At 41.7% G+C, this 16,781-nt stretch overlaps 1 protein-coding gene across 4 annotated transcripts in view; it reads right to left on the bottom strand.

Annotated features, from left to right (window-relative positions):
- Positions 1 to 300: 300 nt before the first annotated feature.
- Positions 301 to 16,781, bottom strand: part of znf609b (zinc finger protein 609b) — an 83,830-nt gene continuing 67,349 nt past the window's right edge. For 3 of the 4 annotated variants that reach the window (XM_082526533.1, XM_082526531.1, XM_082526530.1), the window contains exons 4-8: positions 11,660 to 11,747; positions 7,523 to 9,812; positions 7,035 to 7,389; positions 5,371 to 5,724; positions 301 to 4,075 (exon numbers count right to left, since the gene is read on the bottom strand). In XM_082526533.1, the coding sequence (XP_082382659.1) occupies positions 4,032 to 4,075; positions 5,371 to 5,724; positions 7,035 to 7,389; positions 7,523 to 9,812; positions 11,660 to 11,747 (3,131 nt within the window). In that variant the 3' untranslated portion in view covers positions 301 to 4,031. The remainder of the gene's footprint in view (positions 4,076 to 5,370; positions 5,725 to 7,034; positions 7,390 to 7,522; positions 9,813 to 11,659; positions 11,748 to 16,781) is intronic. The other variant, XM_082526532.1, reaches the window with a different exon arrangement.

The raw sequence follows: 16,781 nt of genomic DNA, 5'->3' as shown, positions 1-16,781 counted from the left end.
AATTCAAACACTTGCCATACACATGCTGGGGGCTTTCTGTGTTTTGTGATGGGATATAAATATTACGTGACCTATTGGGTTGACTCTCATCTGAAATAAGACTTGGTAAAAATGACAAAAGGAAACCTGTTCCGATGATGTGACTTTCAAGGTTGAAAAGGAATTTTGCTGGAACGCTGCGTTACAGTCAACCTTGTCCCTGGGCGGTAAACAATAAATACAAAACCATTTTAACTGTATTATCAGCTTAAATCTACAGCACCCACCAAGCACGAGCCATTAAACAGTTCCCAAGACAGATTGTCTCATAAAAAGATTTATTTTTTTCCAGCCCAAATTTACAAAGGCAAGTTACAGAGTATTGTATAAAAAAGAACCATGGTAATGTACACTTTACACAAACTCCTGAAGGGAGGGAGAAATGAGGAGAGGGGACAGAGATCTGAATTTCTCAAACAGAAAGAAAATGAAGACATTGTAAACATCCTTGCAAGCACCAGAAGTGGTACTTTTGGGAAAAGGGGTGTGTGGGAATGGGGTTCGGGTTGGCGGCGGTTTGCGTGACAGTGGGCGGGGTCGGGAAAGGACAAACGAGCGAGTGTCTCTGCATTTTCACAGGAGAATGTTCAACTAGGCACCAATTGAGACAACTGCTGGCCAATAAATATACTCTTCACCATGAAACAAATACAGTCCTGCAAAATACAAGAGCCAAGCACTTTCCAATATGTTGATAGCAAAACATTACTTTTCTGGCTTTTTCATACACTTTAGTATATATGATTTTCACTGGGCTTTGCTTACTACTGAGATAACATTACTACTCTCAGAGAGAGAACAAATGCACTTGTCGCAACCATTGTTTGATAAAACTATATGTACTGTATGCAGCCTGCTGGTACTAAAAACCCACTGACTTTTAATGACAACATCACAGCTGCCTAGATTACCCTTACAGATTTAAGTACACGTCAAACACCACCACATTCAGCTTACTCATGTCAGCCATTCTTCTTGAAAATGCGTAAAAAGTCAAAATATATACCGTCCTCGCAAGCCTCCATTAGACGGGGCACTGGCAACTTATTTACTTGGAATGTCCAAGAACCTCAGAATGAAGTGATGCAGTTTGGTAACTGAATAGTGTCTCAACAAGCAGCTAACATCCGACGTCAGAGGGTGTTAGACACAACGTTAACTGGTGGTTTAGGGATTTGACCATGTAGAGTATTTACTGAGAGAAACAGAAACGACAACAATAGGAACATTAAAAGTATAGACCCCCCCAAAAAAAATAGGAAGAAAAAAATCAATAAAATTAGATTTAATGACAACATGGTCAATATTCCACTCAGATTATAATCCTTTAGAGGAACATTAAGACTGCTCATAAGCCACAGCCCACATTGAACCTTTAACAATGCCCTATCCTGAATGAACCAGCACATCAAATCCAGCCTAGAGTGGATAATGTGCCCCTCCCCCAACACAGAGAAACCGAATCCCTCTCAAATCTATGCAAGTAGCATGTGTATAGAATTTCACTTACAACCCCTGAGGTATAAGAGAACTGTACTATAAAGCCAAGAGGGAACTCTGGTACAAGAGGACACGTCTGCAAATTAAAAAGAAGAAGGGGACCACGTGTTAAGAGGTTGAAAGGAAAGCAGAGAGCTCATTGGGCAGCTTTGAGCCTCCCGACTCCCGTTTCGCTTTAGTTTAACGATGTTCGTGTTGCTCCACATTTTGACTGGCTCACACTTCTGGTTTTGTTTTGTGGAACATCTGATTGGTTCATGCTTGTAAGAGTAACAGCTGGATTTTTAATAGTTTTCTTCTGTTTAATGTGCTAATAAACTGACCTTCCAGCATAGGCAACAACGTAACAATTAAAACTACTGTCAGAGGCATCAGACTCATTTGCTCACTTTTAGACTAATCCAAAGCTAGCTGCTAGTTAAAAAAACAAAACAAAAAACCGTGTGTGTGTGTGTGTGTGTGTATATATACACACACAAGCTAAAAAAGAATCTGAGGTGGATGTGTGTTAAGGTGAAGCCACATGAGCAAGCGAAGCACCAAGAGAAATTTTAAGCCTTTTCACACTGGATATTAACCTAAAAATGACATTTGATTTTGTTCCAGTTTGTTGTCACTGCAACGTACAACCACAGAGTTTGAAGACTTCACCTGTGAAACTCTGCCTGATCTCCCCATCAAGGTCATGTTGTTGTACAGCACTGCAGGGCTTTTAGCATGGCTGCTTTTTATTCATTTCTTTATTTCCTGCTCAGACTTGTGCCCGTGCGGTCTTCACCGATGTGTTAAAATAGTCACCCTTTGACTTGATTTTTATTTTGGGGGAAGTAGAAAAAGCTGCAGGGAGCCAAATCTTCTCAACAAGGGATTGCGCTGGGTGCCAGAGCAGGTTATGCTATTTCCACCTCAGCATGCTACAGTAGAACTCCTTACTGAGACAGGAATTCATGGTGTCCTAATGTTAAATGTTGTAAAATCAGAAGCATTGCAGAAAGCAGCCCAGAAGTGCACCAGGGAATGACCCTGAAGGGGAGAGCGGCCAAATTTGAAGAAGTCCCGGAAATAACTCGTGAACTGTTGTTTTTGGAGCTGGAAGACAGCAATTCAGAAGTCTATAATGAATCAACCTGCGCATTGCTCGGTTAGGATGAGTGGAGATGTGAACCAAGTTTAAGGTCAAGCAAAGCCTGTGGGGGCAAATAAAGAAGCACACAAGACGTTCAGGAACTCCACAGCAACAGTGACCATCTGAGCGCATAATGGTAAACGCAGCAGTGAAAGCTATTTAACAGTTTTTTAAGCAGTTGCGTGCTGGGATAAATATAAACATTTATGCACATAAAAGTAGGATAAAAGTCTATATTACAGCAGAAAAATACATGGGTGAACTTTCACATTGTTTACAGGAAACAAAACTTGACAAGCTTGAAGAAGCACAATCTTACAGTAAAACAAAAAAAACCAAAAACACCAGAACACACACCAGCAACCCGATGAGCGTGACGACGGAGCGTCCCGTGAACGGATTGCTCGCTAATGTGGCTTCACTGTTTGAGTGAGTGGCAAAAACGGAGGCGACCCCTTTGCGGTGTGAGGAAAAGATGACGGACCGATACCAGCATCAGACACATTCGAAGATGAACGCAATGATATGGAGCAGAAGTGAAGGAAACATGAATAGTGTTTATTCTCCGTTGAGGTGTACGCGGTCCCTTCGCAGAACATGACGACATCATCCCTGAAACACGACGTGAGGGTTCGAGGAGGATGGGGAAACGATGATGGAAAGTTGAAAACAAAAAACAAAAACTTCAGTCTCAGGCTCTCAAGTCTCTGATGAAAGCAGCTTCTGCCATATTCCCTCTCCCCACGAAATATAGCCAACAATTTGTCAAGTTAAGGATATACTGTTGTTTCATGGCATACGAGAAGCCAAAGACAGAGTTGAAAACAATTTCAACGTTAAATCATTTTTCTTTTTTTCTTTTCTTTTTAAACAGTCTTTAATTTAGTTTGACCCCTCTTTCCCATCAGCCACCCAACTTCCTAAAATCCCCTGCCAATTTCTTTCTGCATGTGACAAAAAAAAGAAAACAAGAACAAAACAAGAAACAATGCAGTCCAAGGAGAAAAATACAACAACAACAAAAAACAACAACAAAAAGCTGTTCTGGCAGTCCAATAGTCTCTTTTTGCATTGCATTTGTTGACAGTGCAAAGACTAGATAATCAGCGGGTTGGTGTTTCCTCTGCGTGACAGGGCAGAGTGATGGCTTTGAACCTGGGTTATATTATCAGTTCTGGTACAGACCAAGGTTTGGAGAATTTGGGGTCTTTAACGAGAGGAGGGGGAGGGAGAAAAAAAACAACAACAACAGCAACAACAGTCTGCCTTTCCTTGGGACAGAAGAACTAAAAAATATAGATAGAAACACCATTCAACTGATGTCTAAAAGGTAACACCCGGGAGATCTTGTTCTCATGTGATCCAGTCATATGAATCTTTGCAGGGTTGAGGTGTGACGGTCAGGTTTTCCTGTGAAGGATACAAAGAAAAGAATTATTTATTTACACATATTTCAATTTAAAAAAAAGTGTGTGGAGAAAATACTTTACACGCATCTGTAACTCAGTTCTACTTGAGGTTTTGCTGATCACAAAGGCTGTAATTTGTGGTGCTGTTTAACTCTGGTGCATTATGCATTAGGTATCTTATTTATATAAGTGAGGTGGACAAAATAGTAGAAACACTTATGAGTTAATGTGATACAATTTAATAATAATAATAATGATAATGGATTGGATTTATATAGCGCTTTTCTAGGCACCCAAAGCGCTTTACAATACCACTATTCATTCACTCTCACATTCATACACTGGTGGAGGCAAGCTACGGTTGTAGCCACAGCTGCCCTGGGGCAGACTGACAGAAGCGAGGCTGCCATATCGCGCCATCGGCCCCTCTGGCCAACACCAGTAGGCAAGTAGGGTAAAGTGTCTTGCCCAAGGACACAACGACCAGGACAGAGGGCCCAGGGATTGAACCGGCGACCTTCCGGTTACAGATGCGATTCCCAACCCCCTGAGCCACGGTCGCCCATTTAACAGTGACTCCATCCTAAAGAAGCTTGATACAAACATTTAACATCAAAACTTTTTGTTAAAACTGTACTTAATGTTAATACAGGCAACACATTTGCAATGGAAGAACAGAGGCATTTGTCAAATTCACTGTAATTTGACTGAGCTGCCACTAGATGTCAGTGCAGTCTGCAGTGGACTTGTGTCTTGGGCTCATTCAACATCTCTATTATCAACACCATGATCCAGTTGTCCTCAGAGGACCTACTTAGGAATGGATGAGCTGAGAGGCTAAAAGTGCTGCATATTTGACTAGATTGCAACAGAGAAGTGAGGGCTTTGTTTTTTTTACAGGTTGCTGCATCTTTCTGGAAGCCATGACATATAAAGCCATGACAAAGAAACATACAGTTTTACTTTTAAATGACATTCTACATCTCTGCACGTACTCCTAACTTGCTGCCTGAGCTTTTTTAAGATGAGCTGCTGTGTGACGCACATTATCTGCCACCTGCATTTGTTTGAAAATGCTGCTCTCGGTAGGCTTGTGTTTTGCCTCCCTGTCGGTTGCTGGTGGTGGGTACAAGGAAGGGGTTGCTGCTTGATGGCTGACAAGCAGTTAAAGTATATTTCCTTCTTATGCTCGTTTTTAGAAGACCCGATGGTCACATGTTTAATTTACTCTAACAGTCTGCTGCATCTGAAAGAAGTGAACATTGTATCTACAGTGAAATGGGATGACTGATTTACCTGTGGCGTAGGACAGGTCATATTGCAGGGGATATCCCAGGTGGTGGTGAGAGGGCATGATCCGCTGGGAGGGTGAGGATCGCGGTCGGTCCACATCTCGCTCCCTCTCCCGATCCCTGTCTCCCGAAGCTCCCCTGTCCTGCTCTCTTTCCCTGTCGTGGGGTGGCTTGTCACCTACTGTGGGGGATTTGCTCTTGTACTGGCTGGTATGCAGATGTAGGTTGTCCAGGGCTTTCGAGTCTGTTGCCGTTTTGGTGACAGTAGGGCTAGCACGAGATTTGTCACTGCCTTCCTCGGTTCCGGCAATTTTACTCCCATATGGGGAAAAGGGATAACCTCCAGGTAGATAAGAACCTGAGAGTGACAAAGAAGATTAGTGATCCACATATTCAGGTTTATATGGAATACAAAATTAAGATAAATACTGTTAAGATTACAAAGTAATAGTTACACATTGGTAACTAACCACTTAGTTGCACAGCTCACATATCTCTTCACTAGGGATGGGAATCGAGAACCGGTTTTCATAGAAAACTAGTTCTCAGTAGACCAATTCCTTGGAATTGTTAGTCTGGCTATTCCCTATCGATCCCAGTTATTGGTTCTTGCACTTGCCAAAGCAGAATCAGTGCGGTGATTGCTTTTTGTGCTGGTTTTCCTCTGTGCTTTGTGCGGTCAGCTTTGTTTTTTTACTAAGAGAAAGGTCTTAGAGGTCCATGTTCTCATTGGTGTGTGGGGTTGTAGCCTCAGGTTTATTTTGTTAAATGGTGATTATAAAACGGTGGGTTTCAACTATTTTACAGAGTGACATTAAAATAATGTAACGAATAGTATAACAAATTACTTTTTCTCTGGGAGTAATTAAGTAATGTAGTGCATTACTTTTAAGAAATAAAATGTAATAATGACTTTGAGTCACGACTCCAACACTGATCACAGCAATGAGGGTAAAAGCTTCAACAAAAACGCACAAACATTTGACCCACAGCATGCAATACATTTGCATGAATGTAATTTTGGTGGCGACTCTAAAAACAGAGCGAATGAGAACCCAAAAGACAATCAATAATAGAATCAGAATCGCTAAATTCTTATCAATTCTCATCCGTATTCTTCACTGACATCCAGGTTGGTATAAAAACACTACTCTTATTTACTCTACATAAAGACTAATATTTGGGCTATTTACATCAGATCCTCCAGGAATGTGTGGATTAACACAAATTCAACCATGCTACTAGTATTTATAAGTGCAAGCAATCCTGCAAAATCAAGTGAATGCAATTTTTCCCCACTCTACACCATTTTCAACACATGTAATTTTATTGATAGCCTCTTAGGGAGTAGAATCATTCTTTGACTTAAATCATGTAATTGCCTTGAAAATTACTCCATTGCCATGCTTCATTTCTAACAAACTGTACCAAAGGACTGCAATTATTTCATGAACCTATTAAATATTACCACAATTACCAGTGAAACAACACAAAAAGTGCTGTTTTTATGATGGAAAAGAAGAAGAATAAACTAATCAGAAACCCTCACAGATTCAGCCAACAATCTTTATATAAACTGCATTATCACAAAGTAAACGAGCAAAAATTCTCATTTTTTCATGCTACATTTCATAATTGCTTGTATTTGGAAGAAATCCAAGGTCATACCTGGGTAATTCGGCATCATGACCGAAGGCATTCCCCTGTATCCAGGGTGGTTGGGGTCATAGCCTTGTCCGTAGGGGTAACCATGCATGTAGGGCATGTAGCCTTGGTGCTGTGCTAGTGGTGATGAGAACTGCATGTGGGGATTAGAACGAGAGTCTTTGCTCATAGCACGATGATCTTCAGAAGTGATTCTGGGATCACTGCTCTCTTTGCTGTCCTCCTTGGGCCCACTTTGACTGTCCTTGGGCCTGGGCCTTTCATCCTTCAATTTACGATCATGTTCCCGGTCTTTCCATCGAGCATGTTGTTGCTGGTGCTCATCTTCTGCTTGAGACTTCTGGCTCTCAGGGTACTGCTAGGGGCAGAAAAGAAGCTCCAAGTCATCTAAAATCACTATCACCATACTAGAGTGGTGCATACCTCACAAAGCATTATCAAAACAGTTTTACAAACATATTGTAGCACTGTTGAACTGGACTGCTACTTACCTGTCTGAACCACATGGCCTGCTCCAGCCCTGCCTGACCTCTGGATTCAAGTGCTTGCTTGGGATCTTCCTTTCCATGGTGACCTCCTTCAGTCAGCTTCATCTTTAGTCCCTCGGGTTGTTGGGACTTTGAGTCCTCCCCCTTTATGGTTCCCATGGATTTGGAGGTCGGCTCAGAGGGGGAATCCCTGGATTTGCTTGGTTGCTGCTGCGCCTTTCCAAGGTCTGACTGACTTGGGGTTTTGGAAAGGCTTGGCGGCATCAGGCTTTTTTGTTTCCACTCATCCTTCATGGAAGATTCTCGCTCTTTCATGGCCACATCTGACTTCTTCTCAGCAGCACGATGCTGCTCAGCCATCTGTCGCTGGCGTTCCTCATACGGTTGCCGGTAGGCTGGGTTGGTGCTCATCAGGTAGGCTTGATCAGGATGGTATGCGTACGGAGGGACGTAAGCATACTGGTTGTAGTACAGAGGCTGCATGTACATGTTAGATCGCTGTTGGATGACTGAGGGTTGCTGCTGCTGTTGTGCAGGAGCAGTGCTGTCAGGTTTGCGATCTTCATGAACCTCAACCTTGACTTTTTCCTCAACTTGATCCTGCTCATCATCCCTTTTAATCTTTACCTGACCTTCGGCAGCTGTTGTACCTGGATTGGGCCCACCAGGACTGGGGTTGACATAATTGGGTGAGTAATAAGTGTCATACCCAGGATAGTAAGGAGAATCTTTGTTGGGTGTCTGATTTGGAAACAGTGCCTTTTTGACACTTTCCCTGATGGCTTGGTCCTCTGTCCTGACTTTAACAGCTTCTAGTTTCCCTTCACCATCTTCACCAGCATCTGAAATGTCTGAATATGCTGGGCTGTTGGTTTTGACTGAAGAGTTGTCAGCACCATTCTGGTTCACTACGTGAAGTGGCGTGAGAGTCTGTGGAATCCCACTACCATCTATTCGACTGGCAACACCAATGGATGGGCTTGGGGCGTTGTCAGAAAAGCTGTAAATCTTGTCAGCTTCAGCCTTTATACTGGCCAAGCGACTTTGATGAGTTTCTGACGAGCCGTTAAGAAGCCCTTCCCCCTTACTCCCCTGATCGCAAGGCTCTGAGTACGGAAGCTTTCCTTCCTCCAGTTTTCCTCCCTTTCCTGGAGGCTTGGGGCTATCAGCTTCCTTTCCACCATCTTTTTTCTTTTTGTCTTTCTTCTTCTTGTCTTTGGAGCTACTGGAGGCAGGATCTCCAATGGCAGGGGGTTTAGGCTGTGTGCCTTTCATTTGGGGACTCTTAGGGATTCCTTGCATCATTTGGGTAAGCCCCGGGGAAGAATTTGGGTTTCCAGGAGGAAAAGAGTAAATCTGCTGGGTTGCTGTTGGGCCAGGGCCAATTGGCCGTGGTGACTTCAAGTTTTTCTTATCTGTTTTTGCACTTGTGTTAGCCTTTTTAGACTTCTCCGATCCTCTCTTATCATCTATACCATCGTTACTAGCCTCATCTGTGAGGCAAGGCCCATCCTCACACCCATCCATCGGTGTACCGCCTGTTTCAGCATCCGTTTCAGCAATTTTCTTTTTACTCTGTTTTGAACCAAACTTGCCAGGAGATGGAGAAGGACTTTGAGCATCAAAGTTCCTGCCTTTTGGAGTGGCTGAACGTGCTGGAGACAGGCATCCTTTCTGAGAGATAGATGCTCCATTACAGTTTCCTGGTTCAGGATGGAGAGTTGAGTCCTCCCCATATTCGCTGTCACCATCTAAGTCCAACTTAATGTCATCATCATTGTGAGCGCGGGCTTGGTGGTACTTGAGACCGTTAATGTGCTTGTACTTTTTGTTGCAGTTAGGGTGTGGGCAGTCAATAAGAACAGGGGAAGGGCAGCTACGATCGAGGGGAGGTGGAAGTGGCTCAGTCTTAATAGAAGGGATAGGAAGGCCTGTAGGTCCCACCCCTCCACTGTTGGAATTTGTCCGCATGCGTTTGTTGCCTTTTGTGTCCTCTGAACTGGAATTGGGTTCCATGTCTGAGGTTGGCTTGGTCTTTCGTTTTCCGGCTGAAGAGGGACTGGCCTTGATGTCCTCGGTGTTGCTGTTTGGTGGGGTACGGCGCTCTGATGGTGTCTGACTGCCCCTCCGACCCTTGCTGTTAGAGGCTGCGCGTGTCTTATTATTGGTGGTGCCCTTGCTGTCTGATGAGTTGCTGTTTTCGTTGAGAGGAGTGTTGCTATTCGGTCTCATTCGTTTACCCCGACCGCGACCATTCCTCATCTCCAGATCACTTGTAGGGGATTCACAAAACCTGCAACAGTGTTAAAAGATCGCATTTAGATTTGTATTGTCAAGTGCCAATTATCAACATTATGGTACATAATATAGAGGAAATTTGACTAATGATTTTTGAAAATTAACATTGTGGAAACCTAATAATACTACTTCAATCAATACCTCATTCAACTTTCATTTTATTATTTCACACCATTAAATTACTCTAAATATAATTGGCTTTATGACAAGAACAGCCTGTCAAGAAAAATGACAAATCTCATCAGCGGTGCAGTCAGTTGTTTTCGCTTAATGGAAATCACCCGTGTGTAATTAAGATGTCACAAATGATTTTATGATAAATACACTTGTATCTGGAAGGCAAACCGCTGTTGCCCTCATTACTAGGAAAAAAGGGTCAGTTTCTGGCAACTGTAATGCTCTCTAAGGACCTTTAAAGCAATGGTTTTAAAGCTTTCTTTTTTGTTCTTTTTTAATCTCTCCACAAACAAGCTGTAGGGTTGTGCTTGGCCAGACCAATATTAAAACTATTATGAGGATGACTTGTTTATATTTTCACTTGCAATGTCATATACAAGGTTATCTAGTCCCATCGGTAATAACTTTATTGGCACGGACAATAATGGCGGAGAGTTAAAGTTACAATAAACAATGTCACTCATACTAAAATAGATACACTATTGTCCCCCTCTTTTTCCTCTTGTAACATAATAAACTTGATATTTGGTGCTGAACAAGTGAGTAAGCACTTTAAACAAAGCAACATGACATTCCTAATGAAAGACATGTAAGCAACATTGGAAAAGACAGCCATGAACATTCGAGCTGCTTTGGTAATCAAAACACGCAGTCATTCAAATACTTAAAATAGCAGTTTGGCCTTATCTCTCCATAACAGTAATGCAATTATCTTCAGCACGGCAGTGAAGGTTAGCAGTCTGTGACAAAGTCAGACACAGGGCTGGTATGACTCACAGCTTCCCCTGCAAGTCTCTCCAAAAAAATTTCAACCTCAGCAGGGGATGTGAATATATCGGTAGACTGACTGGTACTGGAATTTAGACACATTACAAGCCCAAGTTTACATTCAGTCTGTTAAAGGCTTTCTGATTTATTCATGGCTTGTCCCTAATGTGGTCGTGCTGCAAATGCAAGATTATCTCAGTCCAAATGCAGCACAGCAAACAACATGTACTGAGCATTATTGTAATATACTGTGATACATTAGTATTATACAGCCTCTTCTTGTTTTCCATTAGCACTGGTTTATCCTTGATTTCATTAGATTTTTTTCTGTTGCACTTAACCATGCATTTCAAATATAGATTTATATTTACATTTAGATACAGTGCGGGTGTTTCAAATGAAAGCGAGTGTGCCTGGTACAATCCACACACTGTGTATTTTGCATAACAAAGGCAAATACCCAGAAATTACAACAACACCTCATGCTACCACCCACATAACAGTGATCTAAGAAATTGCAGCCGTTGTGATAAAGAACGTTATAGCGTTGAGGAAAAGCTGTCAGTTCACTGAGTGGATTCTGCAATCTGGCTAATTAGAGTATCTTTGTATCTTCTACTACTGCCTCCTGGGACATCAGCTGTTTGCTAATGAATCCTGTTTCTCCAGGCTCAACGTAAGGACTAACATGTACTTGTAGGTCCAATGGCAAGTTGATGCATTAGGTTTTATATCCTCAAGCCTGACTCTGCTACAGCACATTTATATCAAACAGAATATGAAAGGGTTAAGAGGCCGAGCACCAAATGTTGGAGAGTAAAAGTAATAGTATGCAAACCCTGCTTTCTCTAATAATAATAATAATAATAAAGAATTGCACAGAGCCATGCATCTTACCTCGGGGGAGCCCAGTCATGCCGTGTACAGTCCAACAGGGTGCCCACATATGTCTTGTTTCTCCAAGTAACATTGACCACTAGCATGCCTGTAAAACAAAGGATCAAAGATTTACATATTTATCTTACACCACCTATTAGAATATATTAAAGGAAGTGGATAAAATACAGCTCATATACCAAACAGAATATTTTACTGCGAAGTCCCTACATAACAGCAAAATGTAAGGAAAATGATGCTACAGCCATAATGCACTGTGTTAATCTTCGCTAAAGGGTGTCATATGGAAGACAGTTTTACAATTCAAAGGATCCTTTTTTTAATCTTCTTCACACAGTAAAGCCGTGGGGGCAAGACTGACTGATATCTTCTAAATGACTTGGAACAGACTCAGCTGCAGTCGGTATTGTAAAACCTGTAAAAATAGACACTTGCAGCAGGTCTCGCTGAGAACGATCGCATAGATTTTACCGGGAAATACTCACACAACACCCATTCGATTTAAATAAGCCATCTCAAAGTACAAGAGAGTTCCCTGAGGGACAATTACTTAGATGCAAATATTTTCGGCAAAACTTCTATCTCGCTTTGTAGCCCAAAAATTTACAACCTTGGAGAGAATGTAGAGGCAGTACCACAGCTTATGAAAAACAAGCAACAAGCTCCTGGGCTCAACAGATTTCAGTGAGGATGGCTCTTTCTGACAATGTGCAAAGAAAGCTACTTGACTTCAGTGGCATTCCAGCAATCTGTCACACTTAGAAGCTTCTGCGTTGCCTATTTGGCTCATGTGAATACTGTAGCATTCGGTGTGAGCTACACGATCCCACTTGTGCTAAGTGTGACACCTGAGCTCACGTTTTACAGTCTAAAATGAGAGATTCTAACATTAGAGATAAAATTAAGATTCGTTTAAGATTGCATTAACTAAAATCCTTGTACGTGGATGTTTAACTGCGGGAGTACGTTTCATATTAATTCAAGCCACATTCCACACGGCGGCTCCTGTTGAAGGTCGTTTTAAATGGACGCTGCGACGGCAGGCAAACGAAGGATAATCCGAAGATTTGACCCGTAAATTCAGAAGTGAATCATCAACCAAACGGCTACAGTGGTTCAGGAGCAACGACTGTGCACAAACACATTCTGAATTTATTGCCCACACCATCCCCCCTCTCTCTCTGCTGGTGACCTCAGCTTGCCACTTCAGCACTGCAGAGAAACTGGAGGCTGCAGTGAGCTAACTTATCTAATGGCACAGGAATGCTGGCTGGCAGCTTCCATCCCTCCGAACATTTTATTAGCTTAGGAAACCTCTCTTGCTCACCCCATTTTCCCTCTCTCCTTCACCCTCACCCTCATTTCCTCTTTTCAATGGTATAACCATCCCTGGCTTACAATCTTTTCCCCTCCCACACACACACACAGTTCAAGTCACAGTTCAGACCTCATTTTTCTCTTGCTGCCTCTGGCATAAAGCAGCGAGTGTATAAGGCATTTATATATGTTTACAGGAACCTGCTGACACTTGGCTACAAGTCTCTTCCTTCAATCTATGGCTCAAAAGCATGAATGTTGGGTCCAGGCAAGATCCAACTGCAAATGTCATTTGTGTGTGTGTCTGTGTGTTGCGTAAAGAGAGGTTCTCCAGTTCAGATTTCTGTCACATTAAAAGAACCCAGACCCTTTCTGAAACGCCTTCAACAGCACCCTCTCCCCACCCCCCTAAGCTCTCCAAACACTCCAGCACAAAATGGCTCTGGCAGCTGGTCGTGGCAGGATGTAAATCAAGGCAGGGCAAATGAATGAGTGGCCTTTCATGATCTGCAGGATATAGCCTTCCCGGCGTTCTCTAGAGAAGGGTTTAGAAATTACACTACGAGTTGTTAAATGATTTAAAATTAGCATTTGGTCTTTATGTTTGACTGTGTCTTCAGTCGCTGGAACAATGCATGAGCTTAAGAGGGAATTAAGTGTTAGTAATGCCAGCAGCACTGATTGAGACACTTAAAAGGGAAAAAAAGCATTTTCAGATACACATTTCTTTGCCATTTGCTTGAGTCAATAAGAATTTTGACACGACCGCCTGGAAGAGAAAGAGACACATATATTAAGCTTTACACAGATTTACTCGAGCTCAATCAAAGTGAATGAGTGGTATCTCTTAAACCATTTTTGAGCCACTACAAAGGTTTTCCATCACAACTCAGGTCTGAGCTCAGTTATCAAGGTCTTTGACAATCTTGTTCTGAAGAAATTCCACGCCGCATTTTATCTTGTGATAAGCATCGCTGTCTTGTTGGAAAATAAATCTTAAGCCACAATCTATTTGACACTGGCTGTTTTGCATGAGATTTTCTTCAGGAATTTCCCCATCTTTCCCTCAGCTACAGCTATCATGTGACAGCCAGTGAAAAGCAGATCACAGCGTAGGGTTTCAAATGTTTAACCTCGTGTAGGCAAAGTGGAGGACGGGTGATGAGAATAGATGGCGTGATCAATTTGCATTTGCAGTCTAAATAGCTTGCCGATTTGATTGGAAAGAAATATTATGAGCGGTCAGAGCAAAGGGTCAATTGATACCTTAATTATACTATAAAATGCAAAACATTCTGGAAATCTATTGGGGATGCAACAGGATGTGTCAGAGGGTCATAAAGAATGTGTTTATCATTGTATGCTTCCTTCAGTGATGACAAACAGCATCATTAACAATATCACAGCAACACGTGAACTATACTTCTACATCAGATCTACCAGAACCCCATTTTAACCCTACGTCACGACCTTGTATTTAACCTGACGTGCACCAGATAAAAGGAGTTTCTGGTTACTAAGAAGGTTAGGATGCAGATTTCCCACAGAAGTCTACATCAAGCCTAAGGTACTTGATAGTTTTAATTGTATGACCCTGGTAAGCCGATATTTTGTATGCGCCTTTACTCTTCAACACAGCCTGAACTCTCTTAGGCAAGCTTTCTTGGTATTTCTTAATACCAGCTCTACTTTGGATATTGGCTGCCTTTTGTTCAGTTCTTTGTCAAGATGATCCAACACTACTTCAGTAATGTTGAGGTGTTCCTCTGTGTGTGGCTGTAGACACTCACCTCTCTTCTGACCTCCTCTGTACATAGTAACACTGATTTGAAATAAAAATGTCCAAATTTACATTCATCACTCCATTAGACCTGTTGACACAGATTTTCAGTAGAGTTCTTGTGTAATTTGGCATAACCTGGCCATTTCTCCCTATTTCCCTTCCTAAAGAATGGCTTCTTGACAGCCACCCTTTCATTGGGATTAGAGCTGGGCGATAGAACGATAACGATATGTATCGCGATATAACTTTTACTCGATAGAGAAATTAAGCTATCGCGATAGACCTCGCCACTCTTGTCCTCTTAAAAAAAAAAAAAAAAAAAGTCAGCCAATCCAAATTCAGTAGCGCAGAGCCGAACCAATCACAGCCGCAGCGTCACGTCGCGTGACTTGTTACGTACAGCACAAGTGCCAAGCCGCACGTGTGTTTGTTTGGGAAGCAGCCAGCGGGTAATGGAGCCAGCGCGTAATGGAGGAAATGAGTGTGCCGACTAGAAAAATCAACCGAGCGTGACCGAAGAGAAGACAGATGATGGTTCCAATGCCGGAGAGATTGTCGAACGGAAGAGCCATAGAAGTTCCGTAGTGTGAAGGTATTTCGGCTATTTCAAGTCTGACAAAAAACAGAGTAGCGTGCACTGTAAATTGTGCCGAAAGCAAGTCTGGAAATACAATAAACTGGTGCATGCGTCACACTGTGCGCCACGTTATTGTTTCGGTGAAATGAATTTCTACAATACTGTTAATTCTACTCTCTGCAGTGTTTAAACGCTTACATATACACACAGTTACTGTCCCTCCACACATACGACTCTGTTCTGCTTCTATGCCCCAGCTTTGTTTACTTTTTCCCACCGAGGCTTCTAGACTTCTGATTGGCCAACATTTCTGCACGGTTAGGAATCTAGCGCCACCTGCTGCTTTGGCATGTTCATAGCAGCGTTTTCCTTCATTTCTGCCTTTATGTGTGGACGGGATTATTTTTTAAAACGAAAATGGAAAATCTCAGTTTTCAAAAATACCCGTGTACGTGTGGACGTAGCCTCAGTCTCTGACTGGAAGCGCTAATTCGTCATTCGGCTTTTGTCAGACTAAAGTAAATGTTAAAACTGTTTGAAAAGCTAAGCTATACAACAAGGAGAGATTGAGAATTTCCTTTTAGTTCTCAGTTTATTTGATATTGACAAAAGTTAGTCAGTTTTGTCTGTTCTTCTGTAAAACAAACTAAGATTTATTTTTAGAATTAATATTTTGTTTCTAAGTGGAATTGACAATTTAGTCTGTTTCGTTTGTTCTATTTTGAAACTTAAACACTTTAGCGGCTGCCTTTTGTGTAGTTTGCAATATTTGCCTTTATTTATCTGAAAAAGTCTCATGTTCCTTAAGTACATCTACCCTGTTGAACTTATTATGGGAAATAAATATTTAAATAAAAACAAGCTGCTGATTATTTCACATTTTACTTGTGAGCAACGGCACATTTAAATCTTACAAATATAGTTATTTGGCTTATATCGTGATAGATATCGTTATCGCCTGAAATGAAAAAAACATATCGTGATATGAAAAAATCTCATATCGCCCAGCTCTAATTGGGATAATTTCTGATGAGACTTCAGTTAACAGTAGAAAGGCCAGATGCATCTCTCAAGTCCTATGTCAGGTCTTTACTGCATTTTTCCTCCCTATTTCTTAAAAACATGGCTTTCAGATATTGTACAACATGCAGATAATTTTTTTAGGCCTGCTGCTTATTTAGTCCTCCTCTTGTCCGTTTCCTCAGATTTGTTTAAGGACTCACTGAACACCACATTGAGATATTCCAAGTTTTCAGCTAATAGCTCTTTGAAAATCATCTTGTTGGTGCAAAAAGTACTATTTTATGTATTGTACACTGTTATCTTTAACATTTTTCATACATTCTAAAAAGAAATGAAAACAAGTTTTGTTTGATTTTTACGGACTGCTACTTACAAAGTATCTAAGGATATTAAAATTAAAAAAAATCTTTGCCAAGTTATCT

The sequence above is a fragment of the Aulonocara stuartgranti genome, assembly GCF_965226115.1.
Source record: "Aulonocara stuartgranti genome assembly, chromosome: 1".
NCBI classification, from domain to species: Eukaryota; Metazoa; Chordata; class Actinopteri; order Cichliformes; family Cichlidae; genus Aulonocara; species Aulonocara stuartgranti.
Note: the sequence above shows the minus strand (reverse complement) of the source record. Positions and strands in the feature narration are given on the sequence as shown.